The sequence below is a fragment of the Lepisma saccharinum genome, chromosome 15 (genome assembly GCF_977018435.1).
Source record: "Lepisma saccharinum chromosome 15, izLepSacc3.1, whole genome shotgun sequence".
In the NCBI taxonomy this organism is placed as follows: domain Eukaryota; kingdom Metazoa; phylum Arthropoda; class Insecta; order Zygentoma; family Lepismatidae; genus Lepisma; species Lepisma saccharinum.
In genome coordinates this window covers 39,683,849-39,706,565 of record NC_139243.1, presented here as the reverse complement: position 1 = coordinate 39,706,565, position 22,717 = coordinate 39,683,849, and the positions used below count along the sequence as shown (strand labels likewise).

Sequence of the window (22,717 nt, the reverse complement as noted above, 5' to 3'; positions counted from 1 at the left end):
TTGTGTACCTACCTTACATCTCTTGTTGTCAGCATTTTCTTTTGTAGTGCAGTTCAGACTGCTTTATATGTAACTCAGTTCTGGGTAATTCTGTTTAATATGTAAATTACTGTAGGCAAAATATAATTTAAAAATGTGTTAATTAAACCTTATTTGTACATAATGCATTTATACATAATTCAGTGCTACACATATTTATTTTCAATACAGTTGATTTGTATGTAACCAAGTTACAACAATGTCACAGAAGTGACAGTTTTCAGTTGCCACTGGTCGGAGAACAGAAAGAGGAAAGGTTGTGCGCATGAACAGAAAGTAAAATTTATGCGGGAAGTGGATGCTAATCCACATAAAACTAAAACTGAAATAGCTGCAGATTTAGGCATCCCCTATACCACAGTCATTAGTAAAAGAAATGCTATTTTAGACATTTTTTTTAAAATTGGGTAGTAAAACTATAGTGTCTACTGTAGAATTTCGGTATCATAGTGTTCACTAATAAAGTGGCAAATGTAATGTATTTAAGAATCGAACGTTTACATTCATTAATTTACCACTTTATGACAGAAATAACCTGTATTATGTATATCTTGTTCCTTGTTACAATTACAGTATTTTAATAATGACATGACATGGTATCTAAATCTGATTTGTAAGTAATTCTCAGTTATACATAATATTCTATCTTCACATACATACGTACAACTCAGGTTCAACTGTATTTTCCATGGCCCTCCCTGTATGTGTTGCTTTGGCTGAGTATCCACAATTTCCATACAGCAATAATAGTCTCGTCAGTTTGAATGATGGAACTGAATGAAGCTAGTATGCGAAGCTCCCCAAAGATATTTTAGGGTCATGGAAGATGGTTATTAACAGCTACTTCAGCTGTTGCTACGCAACCAAGTATAACTAACGTGTTGAGGAAGAACTTAATTACCATCTTGACATGTACTGTAATGTTCGTAATTTTTCTACAAATTTGGAAACTCAACAATTTTACTGAAAATGAAGTTCTTGAGTTTTCCTTTTGATCAGTGCTTTGGTAACTTTCTGAAGATATTTAAACAGTTCGAAACTTTTGATTCATCAGTATTCATATATCCTGGATTTACAAAGTAAACTTCTAAATATGCAGTTTATTTTTCTTAGGTAAAACCCATTCCAGTCACCTCTTATATGCCTTTAATAAAGATTGGTCGATTGATTTGCTTTATTTTACTTTGCTTTTTCTGCCACTTTTGGCTAACTTGCGAAGATGGGGATGAGTGATGATATGACGAAATTCATCAATGGACACTCACAAACATCCATGCCCAGGATGGGATTTGAAGCTGGGACCCCAGGTGTAATATCACGATGTGCTAAACACTCCACCACGGGGGCCGGCCCTTTAATAAAGAAGGTGAATATAACATCTGACGCCTACTTGGGAATGTTTGTCATGTAATAGTGGATTAGTAGAATGTTGGCTATTAATATTACATTATTGCCATCCCCTAAATGTGCCTTCATGGCACAGTGCTTCATCTTATTGCCATCAGTTAAAATTTCATATTGGTTCATTATTCATCGTTTTATGTAACTATTTTTCTTTTAAGGTTAATTACAATGTTAGATAAAGAATGATGATCAGATGAAATTGATATGAAGAGAAAAAATGCACAGGAAAGCAAGTTGGAAAATCTATGTGGTAGCATATTTTTTCCACGTTTTCTATGTTGACATGAATACCATACATATGGTTGGAACAGGAAGAGTGCCAAAATAGCTGATTGACAATTACAATAAGATGAAGTTACCTGAATATATATTACTACTTACTATTTACTACTACAATTTCAAAGTACAATATATTAAAAATTACTTACCTGTGTAATATCATAATGAAGAATGTTTTGCATATATGTTGGCAATTCCATTAAAAGTGTGTAAAATGACCATGATTGACCACACTGTGATACAAGTATAGCCCATAATGGTACACTCGTTAGTATTTTCTTCCAAGGAATTGGCAAATCCTTCTGTAAAATATGATGAAAATTTGAAATGGTGCTTCTGTGATATCCAACTAATTCATATTAACATATACATACATATACTAACTACTAGATTTATTTTAAGACTGAGGATTTATATGTAAATGCATGTTATTATTGAAAAGGCATATATCAAAAAAGATTGTTTTCTCATATATTTTGACAAAAATTTAAATAAATGAAATGAACTGTGTCTAATATATCTAACATGAAATTCACTCCTGTTATGTCATGTATCTTTATCAGAGATCTTTCTCAGTCCTGGTTATAAATCTAGAAAAAAAACAGCTTGAATATTACAATGTGTATGTAGTTTTGATGTAATATTTTTCAGTAAAAATGTATAATTTTACATGTCTTTTTTGTGAAGCAGTTTTACTTTCACTTCACGTTCTGTGGGATAGAATTGTCTTCATGATTGCTGTTCGTGTTCATTTTTATTTTGCATATTTTACTATAACCTTTATCAAAATTTACATAAACTAGTAATTTTCAAAATGCTCATCAAGAGAAATGGAAAATTAGATCTTTCTATAAAATTTACTGACTTATTAATTACATTCTATTATATTACACAACAAATTAGAATGTCTCTCATCTTTAGATTTATCAGTCTTTGTTGTTTCTTCAGTTTCCTAATATTTCTGTTTGTCGTCACTATTATGTGCTCTTTTCCGTATTCCTCTTCTTCTTTTCCCTCTTCTTTTTTCATCTTTTCTCTGCTTTTCAAATTTCTTCTTCCTCCTCTTCCAAACTGCAAATTCCGACGATAGAATCTTGAATCGTTCCTCCCTTCATCATGATTCTCGAAACTTTCCCTTGATGTCTGTCTATAGTTATCCTTTCTCGGTGATGTAGGAGTAACACCGACATTACCAACATTATATCGTCGCTCCTCTCTACCTCCAACGTTTCTCTCATTTTTCTGGCCTCTAGAAGAATCTCGATTCTTCTGTTCCATCCACAATAATTCATGACTCCTTATCAGATCAGCAACTGAAGACAAGGTTTTACTTTTAACGGTTAACAACATTTCACGAAGCCTAAAAGGGAGTAAGTTTGCTATTAGGCTGACACACTTTTCTTCCGATAAGGCAGGTTCTAGCAGCTTCAGTTGCCTCGCCTTGTCCCAATAGAACTCTTCTACACTTCTTCCCTGACCTGGCACAAATTTCTGTGTTAGAACTTGAGCTAAACGGGCAGACTTAACATTTTCTGACTCAAAAGCATCCAAAAATTCCTTCTTAAATACTTCATAGTTCGTAAACTTTTGCTTATTTTCTATATACCACATTTTAGCAGTCTTTACCAACACAAAAGGTATCACATTCAGGTACTGATGCTTGCTCAGGGCCATCAGATTCAAGCTGTCTTCCACATGCTGAAGAAATTCAGTGGGTAACATTTCGTCTGTCTCTCCTGTAAACTTGGTTAACTTCGACACTTCACTGTACTTAATCCCTACTTCCTGCCTGCTAAGAATAGTCACACCATCTCTCTTTACTTTCTCTCCATCATCAGTCTTTACTTCATTCTGAACAAAATCTTCAAACGGCTTAAGGTCACAACACTTTCTAGAATCCTCAGTTTCCTTGAATCTGACAAAATCATGCTCTAATACGTCGACCCTATTTTTTATAACCTGTATTTCAACATCAGTTTCCTTGAACTTGCTTTTATTAACACTCCGTTCCTGAACCACACCAACTCCCAAACTTTCAACGTTCCCTTGAATGATATTTAAATCATATTTCAACTTTTCCATTCCTGTCTGACATGATACTTTATTTATCTCCATAACGTCCTCCATTTTTTCTATCCTCGTGACTTGCACCTCCAAAACGTTTAGTCTTTCCTCCATCTTGTCATTTATTTTTTGCATGGAAGCATTTATTATTTCCTTGAGTTCCAATTTATTCTGTTCCTGTTTCTGCTCCAATTTTCTGTATAAGTCTTCCTGCACGAGCCTATCTTTTTCCTCTTTCTGTCTCCGTTCTAACCTATCTTGTTCCATTTTCTCGTATAATCTCTCCCATTTTAATCTATCCTGTTCCTTATTTTCTTCCCATTTCAGCCTATCTTGTTCCTTATTTTCTTCCCATTTCAGCCTATCTTGTTCCTTATTTTCTTCCCATTTCAGCCTATCTTGTTCCTTATTTTCTTCCCATTTTAGGCATAAGTTCTCCTGCGCTAGCCTACTCTGTTCCATAAATGACAAAATTGAATTCAAGACATCATTTTCCTTTCCCCGACCAACGTCAACTTGACAACCAAATTCGTCGGTTTCTTTCGAAACACCCTGTTCTTTTTCCGTTATTTTTACTCCAACGGCAGGTTCTTTCTCAACTCGATTCTTGCATCGTTCACATAAAAAGTCTTTACCAATGTCAGTTTCGTGTTCTTTATACTCTTCCTCACTCATTCCTATACAGTCTTTATGCAGCCATTGTTTACAACCCAAACATTCTATCGCTCCATCTACTTTCAACAGTCTTCCACAACAATCCAATATTTCCTCCCACCCCACTTCGGGTGCGAAGTCCTTTTCAGACGGAGTCTTTCCTTTTGTGCGAACCATGTTGCCGACACACGCTGACCAAAGTTACAACACAACGATAAATGTTTACATAAACATTGCCGACAACGTCACAACACAATGCCTGTTACCCCTTTTATTTTTTCTTTCACCAAGATAATCTAAGGCAACTCCCGGGTTTCGGCACCATATAACGATAAAACGTGATTTTATCGTTATTGCTATTAGTATTAGACTTAGCTATGCTTTTTAACTACAGTTCGGTTGAGATAAACTGATTTCAAGTATTATTATAGATTTCAATGTTTGAAGGAAAGAATAACCAATTACCTTTACTTTCTTTTATTACAGATGAAAACTAAGTAAAAACTTCACAAAAAGAAAAAATAATTAAAGGTTCACACTGATTCGCTGGTGGTTCTTGGTTTACATGAGAAAACCCAATACAAGAGTTGACACCAGTACTTTAGATTATCTTGGTAAAAGAAATAAGAAAAAATCACTCTCACATATATTTATAAAAATTAACAAATTTAACCTTTTTACTCACGATTACATGGCCGGCCTTTAGAAAGAATTAGCGCTTTTCAAACTTTAGTGGGATTTTTTCATCAGAAGATCAAGCTTGTGGGGGTTAAAACACGAGAGCTCTCGACACTGGGGATCACTTCACTAAAATCCTCGTTGTTCCGTCTTCCTTTTCCGACGATCCTTGGTGTCTTGTCGCCGGAGAAATTTCTTCCCTGCAACCTCGGCGTCACTGACTGAAAATCTGCTAACTGCTGCAGAGTGAGTTCACTTCCGTACGATCTCTTTTCCGGAGAGCCTTAATGCCGATTTAACGTTTCTTGTGCCTCTGCAAACAACGGCGGACTAGCGTGGTCTTCCGAATGAACAGACTACTTTACCACTTAGCCAGAAGAAAATGTCCCCGGAGGTATGCAAAACTTAACAGACAGAGCACTAAACTGCGCGACAACCTTCCAGTCAAAATCTCCGCGCCAACTCCTGTAACTTCTCCGCGCCAACTCCTTCAACGTCTCCGCGCGCAAATCCACGAGCGCTTACTTCCCTTTGTGTACCGGACTCAGTCTATTATTTCAAAAAGGGGTGTTTCGATTCCTTTTGCTTCTTTCTTCCCGGAACGTTCTGTAAACAATCTGTTACAGAATATAACGATAAAACGTGATTTTATCGTTATTGCTATTAGTATTAGACTTAGCTATGCTTTTTAACTACAGTTCGGTTGAGATAAACTGATTTCAAGTATTATTATAGATTTCAATGTTTGAAGGAAAGAATAACCAATTACCTTTACTTTCTTTTATTACAGATGAAAACTAAGTAAAAACTTCACAAAAAGAAAAAATAATTAAAGGTTCACACTGATTCGCTGGTGGTTCTTGGTTTACATGAGAAAACCCAATACAAGAGTTGACACCAGTACTTTAGATTATCTTGGTAAAAGAAATAAGAAAAAATCACTCTCACATATATTTATAAAAATTAACAAATTTAACCTTTTTACTCACGATTACATGGCCGGCCTTTAGAAAGAATTAGCGCTTTTCAAACTTTAGTGGGATTTTTTCATCAGAAGATCAAGCTTGTGGGGGTTAAAACACGAGAGCTCTCGACACTGGGGATCACTTCACTAAAATCCTCGTTGTTCCGTCTTCCTTTTCCGACGATCCTTGGTGTCTTGTCGCCGGAGAAATTTCTTCCCTGCAACCTCGGCGTCACTGACTGAAAATCTGCTAACTGCTGCAGAGTGAGTTCACTTCCGTACGATCTCTTTTCCGGAGAGCCTTAATGCCGATTTAACGTTTCTTGTGCCTCTGCAAACAACGGCGGACTAGCGTGGTCTTCCGAATGAACAGACTACTTTACCACTTAGCCAGAAGAAAATGTCCCCGGAGGTATGCAAAACTTAACAGACAGAGCACTAAACTGCGCGACAACCTTCCAGTCAAAATCTCCGCGCCAACTCCTGTAACTTCTCCGCGCCAACTCCTTCAACGTCTCCGCGCGCAAATCCACGAGCGCTTACTTCCCTTTGTGTACCGGACTCAGTCTATTATTTCAAAAAGGGGTGTTTCGATTCCTTTTGCTTCTTTCTTCCCGGAACGTTCTGTAAACAATCTGTTACAGATGCCCCCTCCCCGAAGAGACATTAGATGGACTGATCAAGGAGAGCTAATGTCTTTCCAAGTCTTTTTATCTCCTTAAATATTTGACCAGACTTCGTACATACATTTTTTTAAGAGAAAAAAAAATAATTCAGGTTACAATTTCAAAATATCTTATAACATAGTAAACACATATAGATTTTCTTTCAATTTCACATATTAATTCTGTTCAATCGTTTCTTACAATCACATAGTAAGAATAATCTCAAGAAAATATACACAATTACAATTTGTAAACATTGAAGCATAATAAACATATTACTCAATTTCTTTTCATTACATATATACCTTCATACATTACATAAAATCAACTTCGAATCTTTACTACGTAATTTATCAATATACTACAAGTAACTTCAAATCATTTACATATTGTCTTGCAGGTTTTCAAATTGTTTCAACTGACTTACATACATTTCTCTCTTACAATTACTACAATTCCATAATTTTAAATTTTCCACATGTTGTGATTCAAGTACCTCTCCAGAGCAACAATCAAGTAAATCAAAACTTCCAGCATTAATTTGCTTTTTACACCAATAAGGACCCTTATAAAGTAAACAATATTTTGCTATAACTTTATTTAATAAAGAACTCTGATTTCTAGCCTTCAGGAACACTAGGTCCCCTTCTTGAATTTCCCTTCTACCTTTCTCTTCATTTGCTTTCTTCTTCATATCCTTTTCCCTAATTGTTCTGGTCCTAGCTTCCACCATTATCAGCCGTTTCTCCCATTCTTCTGGAATCTCTTCTAATTTTAAAGCAACTTTCAGTGGGTTATCTATTTGCTCATTAAGATGAATTGTAACTGGCGCTTCCCCTAAAGTGTCATTGATAGAATAATTTAGTAAATTTACAACTTTCGCCACCTGTTTAGGCCAATCTTCGTGAGCTTCATTGCAAAGAAGTCGCATCAATCTATTAATTTCTTGATGGATTCTCTCCACGAGATTAGTCTGCGGATGGTAGCTATTACAGTAATAAACCTCTACTCCAAAACTGTTCATTTTCTCCTTAAATTTTTTACTAATAAAACAAGGTCCTCGATCACAGATGATTCTCTTAGGTATCCCTAGGTGCACAAAATAGTTATTTACAAGTTCTTCCAGCACTTTCTCAGTTGTTGCAGCTGTTATAGCATATGCTACTAAATATCTTGAAAAACCATCCAACACCGTTAGAAGAAAATTTTCTCTCCGGGAACCTCTAGGTAAAGGTCCTTGCAAATCCACGAACACTTGTTCTCTCATTTTCTCTATGCGATGTTGCCTCAAATTAGACTTCGGAGGGTGCTTGTCAGCTTTACTCCTGGCACAAATCTCACAGTCATTAATCCAGTCTTTGATGTCTTGCCTCATTCTCCTCCAACTAAAAGTCTTCAAAATTCGATCAAACGTTTTCTTCAATCCAAAATGTCCTGATTGATCGTGATAAACGAATAACACATTGCCAATCAAATTTCGAGGCAAACATATTTTCCACACTTGTTCAAAGTGAAAGTCTCTAATCATCAACACTCCAGACTCAAGTTGATAATATTTTAGTAGCGGTCCTTTTCTCTTAACATTTTCTACATTTTCGTCAGTTTCTAAAGCATCAATTATTTTCCTCATTTCTTCATCTTTTCTTTGTGCTATTACTAAATCTTCTATTTTCAGATTTAAATCTGATAAAGAAATATTTCCCACTACATTAACAAACAATTTCTCCTTTTCAACTTCAGGCTGAAAACGAGACAACAGGTCAGCTAGAGGATTTTCTGAGCCCTTTATGTATTCAATTCGAAAATTAAATTTACTCAATTCCAGCGACCATCTACATAGCCGAGGGTTCCAATGTTTGGCCGCAGTCAGCCACTGAAGTGCTTTGTGATCGCTCAAAACAACAAATTCCATGCCCACGACATATACTTCAAACTTTTTAATGCAGAATAGTATAGCTAGACACTAATTCTGTAATCGTATACTTTCTCTCAGCCTGATTTAGTTTCCTACTAGCATAGTGTATAATTCTCCGTTCACCATTTTCAAGCTGGAACAAATATCCACCTATGGCCATAGTAGAAGCGTCACAGCTGATGTAAAACGTCTGTGAAAAATCTGGATGGTACAAAAGAGTTTCCTGCGCTATAAGAGTTTTCATTTCATCGAAGCTAGACTGCTCCTTTTCTCCCCAAGTCCATTTTTTATTTTTCTGTAAAAGTTCCGAAAGTGGAGCTATTACTTCCGAATAATTAGGTACGAACCTTTTGACCCACACGAAGCTTCCTAATATCCTCTGTACTTCCTTTCTGCTACGGGGGATCGGTAACTCCACTATACTCCTGACTTTATCGGGGTTAACTTTTATTCCTTCTGCAGAGATAATATGTCCCAAAAACATAACTTCAGATTTTCCAAACTCTGTTTTCTTCAATTTCACTGTCATTCCAGCGTCCCTTATGCGTTTTAAAATCAAACACACGTGATTTACATGATCATCAAAGTCTGAATCAAAAATTAAAATATCATCAACATACACAATACAAAAATCAGATACATTGCCCAAAACATGATTCATTGCACTAGTAAACGCCGATACTCCAGTCGAAATTCCAAAAGGCAGCTTCTTAAATTTATACATTTTACCATCAAAAATGAAGGCTGTACAGTCTCTACTTTCTTCTGTTAACGGTATTTGAAAATACCCTGCACATAAATCAAGCGATGTAAAATACCTCTTGCCATGAAAGCTCGCCAATATTTCTTCTAAACTTTTCACTCTATTATGCTCCAGTCTAATTTTAGCGTTAGTAGTACGAAAATCCACAACTATCCTTTTCTCGTCAGAACGCGGCTTGGGTACCACTAACAAAGGGTTGAGGTAAGCAGAATGTCCCAACTCAACAATATCATCTTCTTGCCACTGACCTATTTGTTTTCTAACTTCCTCTCTCAAAGCAAACGGAACAGGGTAATACTTTCCCACAGCTGGTTCATTATCAATCAGTTTAATATTATAAGTGAATTTATTGCAAGTCCCAGGCCGATCCGAAAATACATCTAACAAAAGAGAAGTTCTATTCAACATTTCTTCTTTTTGCGCCACCGTCAGAGCAGTAGACATTTCCATGCGAGCTCTTAGGTCTTCGATACTCGCGTCTCTAACGTCGCCAGTTTCTAAACCTGCTACGGTCACCAAATCGGACATAGTTCTACCCTTCTCTTCATAATCACATCTTGGCAAAAATCCGACAACCACTTTTCCACCATTAGTTTGAAATAACATTTCTTTCTCTTGAAAATTAAGAGTAGCTTCAACGGTAAATAAAAAATCGCTACCCAGAATGGCAGACACATTCAAATCTCTAACAACAATAAATTCCATGAGCAAACTAGCATTTGCCAGAACAGTCGGTATTACTGTTTTCCCCATCACTCTTGTTTTGTTTTTTCCACTATAATCTATTAACATAATATTATCTACCTTTTCTAGAGAAGGCCTAGTCACGTCAGAAGTAATATTTTTCCATGTATTAGCAGAAATTAGCGATACCTGAGAGCCGGAATCCAGTAAACAGTTTACAGCTTTACCATTCATTTCCACTTCTACGCAAATAGAATGTTTAATTAATTTTCTCTTTTCCACACTGTTCAAAATTTCATTATTACATTTCAAGTTTTCAACTTCCAGATTTTCATACTCCCTTACATCTACTTCACAAATATATACAGGTTGCAATTCTAAGAGAGTCAAAAATTCCTTCATAGCCATTTCATTCCAGTGAACTAAGTCTTCACGTCTCCCTTCTCTCTTTAGTAGGTAACGTTCATATTTGCTTAAATCTATCTCTCCATTCTCCATATAAAACATCTTTTCTAGATCCACAACCTTCACATGATCACACTCTTGATTTTTTATTACTCTATTAAAATACAACAATTTTTTCCAATGACCATATTCCGAAATATGAGCCACAGCCGGAATAGGTGGAACAGTACACAAAATAATCTCATTACTTCTTTCTTTCAAATACGACACTAAGTAGGAATACATTTCCTCAAAATGCTCCTTTTCAGTGAATCTCATGACATCATTGGTCCCTACAAGAACTAGAACGTTTTCCCATTTACAACTTGCACCTTCCTTTCTTTCTTTTTCTTTCAAAGCATGAACAAGCTCAGAGACTCTACTTCCACTAACACACAATTCTTCCCAGCCGCTTTCTATACAGTTTAATTCAGGAAATTGCCTTCTACAATATGACGCTAATCGTTTTAACAAACTATCTCCTAACAGCACATAACTCTTGAGACTAGCCACAGAATTCTGTAAGTCTGCATTTATTTCAACATCAGTATGCTTTTTATCAGCATCAAAAACATTTTTACGGTTCACCTTCGACCCTATTTTTGATTCTCGTGCCTCACTCGCACTTTCATTTTTCTTCTCTACATACTGACTTCTGTTGCTTATTCGTTCAAGAGTACTAATTATTTCATCCTTTTGTGTCTTCAGATAAATATCGCTGTTTATTTCACATTTTGAAAAATTTCCCAAATCTTTTTCCTCCGAGTTTAACTGTTCAAGTTCGTCTTCTATTCGTTCTTCATCCTTTCTTGCAGGTTCAATAATATCTTTGAAATTCATTTTAATATTTACATCTTGGTTTTCGGTCCGCCCACTCTTTAGTGGCGGAACGGTAACTCGTTTTTTGGATCCTCCTGGTTATGTACTTCGGCGGCGACGATCTCATCTTCGCTTCTATTCCTCCTAGGAGGCAGACTAGAACTTTCATAATTTTCACTCTGCCAGATTTTTCTCTCAAAACGAGGTGAATAGTTGCTTCTTCTTCGCTCATCCCACGGAGATACATCAGATCTTTCATTTCTCTTCAAATTTTGGTTTCCTCCTCTTCCAAACTGCAAATTCCGACGATAGAATCTTGAATCGTTCCTCCCTTCATCATGATTCTCGAAACTTTCCCTTGATGTCTGTCTATAGTTATCCTTTCTCGGTGATGTAGGAGTAACACCGACATTACCAACATTATATCGTCGCTCCTCTCTACCTCCAACGTTTCTCTCATTTTTCTGGCCTCTAGAAGAATCTCGATTCTTCTGTTCCATCCACAATAATTCATGACTCCTTATCAGATCAGCAACTGAAGACAAGGTTTTACTTTTAACGGTTAACAACATTTCACGAAGCCTAAAAGGGAGTAAGTTTGCTATTAGGCTGACACACTTTTCTTCCGATAAGGCAGGTTCTAGCAGCTTCAGTTGCCTCGCCTTGTCCCAATAGAACTCTTCTACACTTCTTCCCTGACCTGGCACAAATTTCTGTGTTAGAACTTGAGCTAAACGGGCAGACTTAACATTTTCTGACTCAAAAGCATCCAAAAATTCCTTCTTAAATACTTCATAGTTCGTAAACTTTTGCTTATTTTCTATATACCACATTTTAGCAGTCTTTACCAACACAAAAGGTATCACATTCAGGTACTGATGCTTGCTCAGGGCCATCAGATTCAAGCTGTCTTCCACATGCTGAAGAAATTCAGTGGGTAACATTTCGTCTGTCTCTCCTGTAAACTTGGTTAACTTCGACACTTCACTGTACTTAATCCCTACTTCCTGCCTGCTAAGAATAGTCACACCATCTCTCTTTACTTTCTCTCCATCATCAGTCTTTACTTCATTCTGAACAAAATCTTCAAACGGCTTAAGGTCACAACACTTTCTAGAATCCTCAGTTTCCTTGAATCTGACAAAATCATGCTCTAATACGTCGACCCTATTTTTTATAACCTGTATTTCAACATCAGTTTCCTTGAACTTGCTTTTATTAACACTCCGTTCCTGAACCACACCAACTCCCAAACTTTCAACGTTCCCTTGAATGATATTTAAATCATATTTCAACTTTTCCATTCCTGTCTGACATGATACTTTATTTATCTCCATAACGTCCTCCATTTTTTCTATCCTCGTGACTTGCACCTCCAAAACGTTTAGTCTTTCCTCCATCTTGTCATTTATTTTTTGCATGGAAGCATTTATTATTTCCTTGAGTTCCAATTTATTCTGTTCCTGTTTCTGCTCCAATTTTCTGTATAAGTCTTCCTGCACGAGCCTATCTTTTTCCTCTTTCTGTCTCCGTTCTAACCTATCTTGTTCCATTTTCTCGTATAATCTCTCCCATTTTAATCTATCCTGTTCCTTATTTTCTTCCCATTTCAGCCTATCTTGTTCCTTATTTTCTTCCCATTTTTATCGTTATTGCTATTAGTATTAGACTTAGCTATGCTTTTTAACTACAGTTCGGTTGAGATAAACTGATTTCAAGTATTATTATAGATTTCAATGTTTGAAGGAAAGAATAACCAATTACCTTTACTTTCTTTTATTACAGATGAAAACTAAGTAAAAACTTCACAAAAAGAAAAAATAATTAAAGGTTCACACTGATTCGCTGGTGGTTCTTGGTTTACATGAGAAAACCCAATACAAGAGTTGACACCAGTACTTTAGATTATCTTGGTAAAAGAAATAAGAAAAAATCACTCTCACATATATTTATAAAAATTAACAAATTTAACCTTTTTACTCACGATTACATGGCCGGCCTTTAGAAAGAATTAGCGCTTTTCAAACTTTAGTGGGATTTTTTCATCAGAAGATCAAGCTTGTGGGGGTTAAAACACGAGAGCTCTCGACACTGGGGATCACTTCACTAAAATCCTCGTTGTTCCGTCTTCCTTTTCCGACGATCCTTGGTGTCTTGTCGCCGGAGAAATTTCTTCCCTGCAACCTCGGCGTCACTGACTGAAAATCTGCTAACTGCTGCAGAGTGAGTTCACTTCCGTACGATCTCTTTTCCGGAGAGCCTTAATGCCGATTTAACGTTTCTTGTGCCTCTGCAAACAACGGCGGACTAGCGTGGTCTTCCGAATGAACAGACTACTTTACCACTTAGCCAGAAGAAAATGTCCCCGGAGGTATGCAAAACTTAACAGACAGAGCACTAAACTGCGCGACAACCTTCCAGTCAAAATCTCCGCGCCAACTGCTGTAACTTCTCCGCGCCAACTGCTTCAACGTCTCCGCGCGCAAATCCACGAGCGCTTACTTCCCTTTGTGTACCGGACTCAGTCTATTATTTCAAAAAGGGGTGTTTCGATTCCTTTTGCTTCTTTCTTCCCGGAACGTTCTGTAAACAATCTGTTACAGATGCCCCCTCCCCGAAGAGACATTAGATGGACTGATCAAGGAGAGCTAATGTCTTTCCAAGTCTTTTTATCTCCTTAAATATTTGACCAGATTTCGTACATACATTTTTTTAAGAGAAAAAAAAAATAATTCAGGTTACAATTTCAAAATATCTTATAACATAGTAAACACATATAGATTTTCTTTCAATTTCACATATTAATTCTGTTCAATCGTTTGTTACAATCACATAGTAAGAATAATCTCAAGAAAATATACACAATTACAATTTGTAAACATTGAAGCATAATAAACATATTACTCAATTTCTTTTCATTACATATATACCTTCATACATTACATAAAATCAACTTCGAATCTTTACTACGTAATTTATCAATATACTACAAGTAACTTCAAATCATTTACATATTGTCTTGCAGGTTTTCAAATTGTTTCAACTGACTTACATACATTTCTCTTTTACAATTACTACAATTCCATAATTTTAAATTTTCCACATGTTGTGATTCAAGTACCTCTCCAGAGCAACAATCAAGTAAATCAAAACTTCCAGCATTAATTTGCTTTTTACACCAATAAGGACCCTTATAAAGTAAACAATATTTTGCTATAACTTTATTTAATAAAGAACTCTGATTTCTAGCCTTCAGGAACACTAGGTCCCCTTCTTGAATTTCCCTTCTACCTTTCTCTTCATTTGCTTTCTTCTTCATATCCTTTTCCCTAATTGTTCTGGTCCTAGCTTCCACCATTATCAGCCGTTTCTCCCATTCTTCTGGAATCTCTTCTAATTTTAAAGCAACTTTCAGTGGGTTATCTATTTGCTCATTAAGATGAATTGTAACTGGCGCTTCCCCTAAAGTGTCATTGATAGAATAATTTAGTAAATTTACAACTTTCGCCACCTGTTTAGGCCAATCTTCGTGAGCTTCATTGCAAAGAAGTCGCATCAATCTATTAATTTCTTGATGGATTCTCTCCACGAGATTAGTCTGCGGATGGTAGCTATTACAGTAATAAACCTCTACTCCAAAACTGTTCATTTTCTCCTTAAATTTTTTACTAATAAAACAAGGTCCTCGATCACAGATGATTCTCTTAGGTATCCCTAGGTGCACAAAATAGTTATTTACAAGTTCTTCCAGCACTTTCTCAGTTGTTGCAGCTGTTATAGCATATGCTACTAAATATCTTGAAAAACCATCCAACACCGTTAGAAGAAAATTTTCTCTCCGGGAACCTCTAGGTAAAGGTCCTTGCAAATCCACGAACACTTGTTCTCTCATTCTCTCTATGCGATGTTGCCTCAAATTAGACTTCGGAGGGTGCTTGTCAGCTTTACTCCTGGCACAAATCTCACAGTCATTAATCCAGTCTTTGATGTCTTGCCTCATTCTCCTCCAACTAAAAGTCTTCAAAATTCGATCAAACGTTTTCTTCAATCCAAAATGTCCTGATTGATCGTGATAAACGAATAACACATTGCCAATCAAATTTCGAGGCAAACATATTTTCCACACTTGTTCAAAGTGAAAGTCTCTAATCATCAACACTCCAGACTCAAGTTGATAATATTTTAGTAGCGGTCCTTTTCTATTAACATTTTCTACATTTTCGTCAGTTTCTAAAGCATCAATTATTTTCCTCATTTCTTCATCTTTTCTTTGTGCTATTACTAAATCTTCTATTTTCAGATTTAAATCTGATAAAGAAATATTTCCCACTACATTAACAAACAATTTCTCCTTTTCAACTTCAGGCTGAAAACGAGACAACAGGTCAGCTAGAGGATTTTCTGAGCCCTTTATGTATTCAATTCGAAAATTAAATTTACTCAATTCCAGCGACCATCTACATAGCCGAGGGTTCCAATGTTTGGCCGCAGTCAGCCACTGAAGTGCTTTGTGATCGCTCAAAACAACAAATTCCATGCCCACGACATATACTTCAAACTTTTTAATGCAGAATAGTATAGCTAGACACTCTAATTCTGTAATCGTATACTTTCTCTCAGCCTGATTTAGTTTCCTACTAGCATAGTGTATAATTCTCCGTTCACCATTTTCAAGCTGGAACAAATATCCACCTATGGCCATAGTAGAAGCGTCACAGCTGATGTAAAACGTCTGTGAAAAATCTGGATGGTACAAAAGAGTTTCCTGCGCTATAAGAGTTTTCATTTCATCGAAGCTAGACTGCTCCTTTTCTCCCCAAGTCCATTTTTTATTTTTCTGTAAAAGTTCCGAAAGTGGAGCTATTACTTCCGAATAATTAGGTACGAACCTTTTGACCCACACGAAGCTTCCTAATATCCTCTGTACTTCCTTTCTGCTACGGGGGATCGGTAACTCCACTATACTCCTGACTTTATCGGGGTTAACTTTTATTCCTTCTGCAGAGATAATATGTCCCAAAAACATAACTTCAGATTTTCCAAACTCTGTTTTCTTCAATTTCACTGTCATTCCAGCGTCCCTTATGCGTTTTAAAATCAAACACACGTGATTTACATGATCATCAAAGTCTGAATCAAAAATTAAAATATCATCAACATACACAATACAAAAATCAGATACATTGCCCAAAACATGATTCATTGCACTAGTAAACGCCGATACTCCAGTCGAAATTCCAAAAGGCAGCTTCTTAAATTTATACATTTTACCATCAAAAATGAAGGCTGTACAGTCTCTACTTTCTTCTGTTAACGGTATTTGAAAATACCCTGCACATAAATCAAGCGATGTAAAATACCTCTTGCCATGAAAGCTCGCCAATATTTCTTCTAAACTTTTCACTCTATTATGCTCCAGTCTAATTTTAGCGTTAGTAGTACGAAAATCCACAACTATCCTTTTCTCGTCAGAACGCGGCTTGGGTACCACTAACAAAGGGTTGAGGTAAGCAGAATGTCCCAACTCAACAATATCATCTTCTTGCCACTGACCTATTTGTTTTCTAACTTCCTCTCTCAAAGCAAACGGAACAGGGTAATACTTTCCCACAGCTGGTTCATTATCAATCAGTTTAATATTATAAGTGAATTTATTGCAAGTCCCAGGCCGATCCGAAAATACATCTAACAAAAGAGAAGTTCTATTCAACATTTCTTCTTTTTGCGCCACCGTCAGAGCAGTAGACATTTCCATGCGAGCTCTTAGGTCTTCGATACTCGCGTCTCTAACGTCGCCAGTTTCTAAACCTGCTACGGTCACCAAATCGGACATAGTTCTACCCTTCTCTTCATAATCACATCTTGGCAAAAATCCGACAACCACTTTTCCACCATTAGTTTGAAATAACATTTCTTTCTCTTGAAAATTAAGAGTAGCTTCAACGGTAAATAAAAAATCGCTACCCAGAATGGCAGACACATTCAAATCTCTAACAACAATAAATTCCATGAGCAAACTAGCATTTGCCAGAACAGTCGGTATTACTGTTTTCCCCATCACTCTTGTTTTGTTTTTTCCACTATAATCTATTAACATAATATTATCTACCTTTTCTAGAGAAGGCCTAGTCACGTCAGAAGTAATATTTTTCCATGTATTAGCAGAAATTAGCGATACCTGAGAGCCGGAATCCAGTAAACAGTTTACAGCTTTACCATTCATTTCCACTTCTACGCAAATAGAATGTTTAATTAATTTTCTCTTTTCCACACTGTTCAAAATTTCATTATTACATTTCAAGTTTTCAACTTCCAGATTTTCATACTCCCTTACATCTACTTCACAAATATATACAGGTTGCAATTCTAAGAGAGTCAAAAATTCCTTCATAGCCATTTCATTCCAGTGAACTAAGTCTTCACGTCTCCCTTCTCTCTTTAGTAGGTAACGTTCATATTTGCTTAAATCTATCTCTCCATTCTCCATATAAAACATCTTTTCTAGATCCACAACCTTCACATGATCACACTCTTGATTTTTTATTACTCTATTAAAATACAACAATTTTTTCCAATGACCATATTCCGAAATATGAGCCACAGCCGGAATAGGTGGAACAGTACACAAAATAATCTCATTACTTCTTTCTTTCAAATACGACACTAAGTAGGAATACATTTCCTCAAAATGCTCCTTTTCAGTGAATCTCATGACATCATTGGTCCCTACAAGAACTAGAACGTTTTCCCATTTACAACTTGCACCTTCCTTTCTTTCTTTTTCTTTCAAAGCATGAACAAGCTCAGAGACTCTACTTCCACTAACACACAATTCTTCCCAGCCGCTTTCTATACAGTTTAATTCAGGAAATTGCCTTCTACAATATGACGCTAATCGTTTTAACAAACTATCTCCTAACAGCACATAACTCTTGAGACTAGCCACAGAATTCTGTAAGTCTGCATTTATTTCAACATCAGTATGCTTTTTATCAGCATCAAAAACATTTTTACGGTTCACCTTCGACCCTATTTTTGATTCTCGTGCCTCACTCGCACTTTCATTTTTCTTCTCTACATACTGACTTCTGTTGCTTATTCGTTCAAGAGTACTAATTATTTCATCCTTTTGTGTCTTCAGATAAATATCGCTGTTTATTTCACATTTTGAAAAATTTCCCAAATCTTTTTCCTCCGAGTTTAACTGTTCAAGTTCGTCTTCTATTCGTTCTTCATCCTTTCTTGCAGGTTCAATAATATCTTTGAAATTCATTTTAATATTTACATCTTGGTTTTCGGTCCGCCCACTCTTTAGTGGCGGAACGGTAACTCGTTTTTTGGATCCTCCTGGTTATGTACTTCGGCGGCGACGATCTCATCTTCGCTTCTATTCCTCCTAGGAGGCAGACTAGAACTTTCATAATTTTCACTCTGCCAGATTTTTCTCTCAAAACGAGGTGAATAGTTGCTTCTTCTTCGCTCATCCCACGGAGATACATCAGATCTTTCATTTCTCTTCAAATTTTGGTTTCCTCCTCTTCCAAACTGCAAATTCCGACGATAGAATCTTGAATCGTTCCTCCCTTCATCATGATTCTCGAAACTTTCCCTTGATGTCTGTCTATAGTTATCCTTTCTCGGTGATGTAGGAGTAACACCGACATTACCAACATTATATCGTCGCTCCTCTCTACCTCCAACGTTTCTCTCATTTTTCTGGCCTCTAGAAGAATCTCGATTCTTCTGTTCCATCCACAATAATTCATGACTCCTTATCAGATCAGCAACTGAAGACAAGGTTTTACTTTTAACGGTTAACAACATTTCACGAAGCCTAAAAGGGAGTAAGTTTGCTATTAGGCTGACACACTTTTCTTCCGATAAGGCAGGTTCTAGCAGCTTCAGTTGCCTCGCCTTGTCCCAATAGAACTCTTCTACACTTCTTCCCTGACCTGGCACAAATTTCTGTGTTAGAACTTGAGCTAAACGGGCAGACTTAACATTTTCTGACTCAAAAGCATCCAAAAATTCCTTCTTAAATACTTCATAGTTCGTAAACTTTTGCTTATTTTCTATATACCACATTTTAGCAGTCTTTACCAACACAAAAGGTATCACATTCAGGTACTGATGCTTGCTCAGGGCCATCAGATTCAAGCTGTCTTCCACATGCTGAAGAAATTCAGTGGGTAACATTTCGTCTGTCTCTCCTGTAAACTTGGTTAACTTCGACACTTCACTGTACTTAATCCCTACTTCCTGCCTGCTAAGAATAGTCACACCATCTCTCTTTACTTTCTCTCCATCATCAGTCTTTACTTCATTCTGAACAAAATCTTCAAACGGCTTAAGGTCACAACACTTTCTAGAATCCTCAGTTTCCTTGAATCTGACAAAATCATGCTCTAATACGTCGACCCTATTTTTTATAACCTGTATTTCAACATCAGTTTCCTTGAACTTGCTTTTATTAACACTCCGTTCCTGAACCACACCAACTCCCAAACTTTCAACGTTCCCTTGAATGATATTTAAATCATATTTCAACTTTTCCATTCCTGTCTGACATGATACTTTATTTATCTCCATAACGTCCTCCATTTTTTCTATCCTCGTGACTTGCACCTCCAAAACGTTTAGTCTTTCCTCCATCTTGTCATTTATTTTTTGCATGGAAGCATTTATTATTTCCTTGAGTTCCAATTTATTCTGTTCCTGTTTCTGCTCCAATTTTCTGTATAAGTCTTCCTGCACGAGCCTATCTTTTTCCTCTTTCTGTCTCCGTTCTAACCTATCTTGTTCCATTTTCTCGTATAATCTCTCCCATTTTAATCTATCCTGTTCCTTATTTTCTTCCCATTTCAGCCTATCTTGTTCCTTATTTTCTTCCCATTTCAGCCTATCTTGTTCCTTATTTTCTTCCCATTTCAGCCTATCTTGTTCCTTATTTTCTTCCCATTTTAGGCATAAGTTCTCCTGCGCTAGCCTACTCTGTTCCATAAATGACAAAATTGAATTCAAGACATCATTTTCCTTTCCCCGACCAACGTCAACTTGACAACCAAATTCGTCGGTTTCTTTCGAAACACCCTGTTCTTTTTCCGTTATTTTTACTCCAACGGCAGGTTCTTTCTCAACTCGATTCTTGCATCGTTCACATAAAAAGTCTTTACCAATGTCAGTTTCGTGTTCTTTATACTCTTCCTCACTCATTCCTATACAGTCTTTATGCAGCCATTGTTTACAACCCAAACATTCTATCGCTCCATCTACTTTCAACAGTCTTCCACAACAATCCAATATTTCCTCCCACCCCACTTCGGGTGCGAAGTCCTTTTCAGACGGAGTCTTTCCTTTTGTGCGAACCATGTTGCCGACACACGCTGACCAAAGTTACAACACAACGATAAATGTTTACATAAACATTGCCGACAACGTCGCAACACAATGCCTGTTACCCCTTTTATTTTTTCTTTCACCAAGATAATCTAAGGCAACTCCCGGGAGTTTCGGGCACCATATAACGATAAAACGTGATTTTATCGTTATTGCTATTAGTATTAGACTTAGCTATGCTTTTTAACTACAGTTCGGTTGAGATAAACTGATTTCAAGTATTATTATAGATTTCAATGTTTGAAGGAAAGAATAACCAATTACCTTTACTTTCTTTTATTACAGATGAAAACTAAGTAAAAACTTCACAAAAAGAAAAAATAATTAAAGGTTCACACTGATTCGCTGGTGGTTCTTGGTTTACATGAGAAAACCCAATACAAGAGTTGACACCAGTACTTTAGATTATCTTGGTAAAAGAAATAAGAAAAAATCACTCTCACATATATTTATAAAAATTAACAAATTTAACCTTTTTACTCACGATTACATGGCCGGCCTTTAGAAAGAATTAGCGCTTTTCAAACTTTAGTGGGATTTTTTCATCAGAAGATCAAGCTTGTGGGGGTTAAAACACGAGAGCTCTCGACACTGGGGATCACTTCACTAAAATCCTCGTTGTTCCGTCTTCCTTTTCCGACGATCCTTGGTGTCTTGTCGCCGGAGAAATTTCTTCCCTGCAACCTCGGCGTCACTGACTGAAAATCTGCTAACTGCTGCAGAGTGAGTTCACTTCCGTACGATCTCTTTTCCGGAGAGCCTTAATGCCGATTTAACGTTTCTTGTGCCTCTGCAAACAACGGCGGACTAGCGTGGTCTTCCGAATGAACAGACTACTTTACCACTTAGCCAGAAGAAAATGTCCCCGGAGGTATGCAAAACTTAACAGACAGAGCACTAAACTGCGCGACAACCTTCCAGTCAAAATCTCCGCGCCAACTGCTGTAACTTCTCCGCGCCAACTGCTTCAACGTCTCCGCGCGCAAATCCACGAGCGCTTACTTCCCTTTGTGTACCGGACTCAGTCTATTATTTCAAAAAGGGGTGTTTCGATTCCTTTTGCTTCTTTCTTCCCGGAACGTTCTGTAAACAATCTGTTACATTACTGCATACTTTTGACATTTTAATGGCTATGTATGCACATGTATGTATGTATGTATGTATTAGTCAATACAAATTCTCAGTCGTGTGATAATATCTTCAAGAAATAGATATCATATATGTCAACATGATCATCAGGGTACAGAAGGGTGCTCTTGCTGAAAATAATTGAAGATACTTAATTATGTTAAGAAGTCACGGTAGCTCAGTTGTTAGGGCATCTGACTACCATGCAAGAGACCTGGGTTCGATCCCTCGCGGGGGAGAACCGGGACCTTTTAAACCTGTTCAAGCGGCTCCGGTGATCACCCAGCGTTGTATAAAGTGGGTACCTGGAGGAAACTCTGGGAGGTAAAGGCAGTCAGGGGCATGGTGCTGATCACATCACCCCCCCCCCCCATCGGCCGAGATAGAGAAAGTGTGGGCCCCTAATCCCACACCCCCTATACACCTTTATGGCATGGTGCAAAGCACAGGGGAGCACTTTACTACTTTTTTCTTTATTATGTTACGTTGAGGAATCTTTCTGTAACTTGAAAAAGAAACACAAATATAAAAAATTCTGAAACCAAGTTCCCATTGTTATGAATGTTCTACTTAAATTTCAGAACAAAATAATAATAACCCCTGGCTCTACAGCCTGTAAGGCCTTGGCCTATCTCCCGACTACCAGTCTCCCTCCCACAATCCTACCTAGAGGTGTGGAGATCTTTAACCGGTAATGGGGTGACATGGGGTCAGCACTTCGAACCCTCAGTCATTATAGGAAATATCCGTGACCGGACTATGCAACTCACTCATAGCTCCCAAATTTCCTTACGATGGTGGCTTGCCACCAGTCCTATACA

The 22,717-nt window shown here is 37.0% G+C and overlaps 1 protein-coding gene across 1 annotated transcript in view; it reads right to left on the bottom strand.

Annotated features, from left to right (window-relative positions):
* MFS10 (major facilitator superfamily transporter 10) overlaps positions 1-22,717 on the bottom strand; it is a 98,790-nt gene that overhangs the window by 29,409 nt on the left and 46,664 nt on the right. Inside the window, exon 6 of the mRNA XM_083136892.1 lies at positions 1,872-2,024. Coding sequence (XP_082993018.1) covers positions 1,872-2,024 — 153 coding nt within the window. The remainder of the gene's footprint in view (positions 1-1,871; positions 2,025-22,717) is intronic.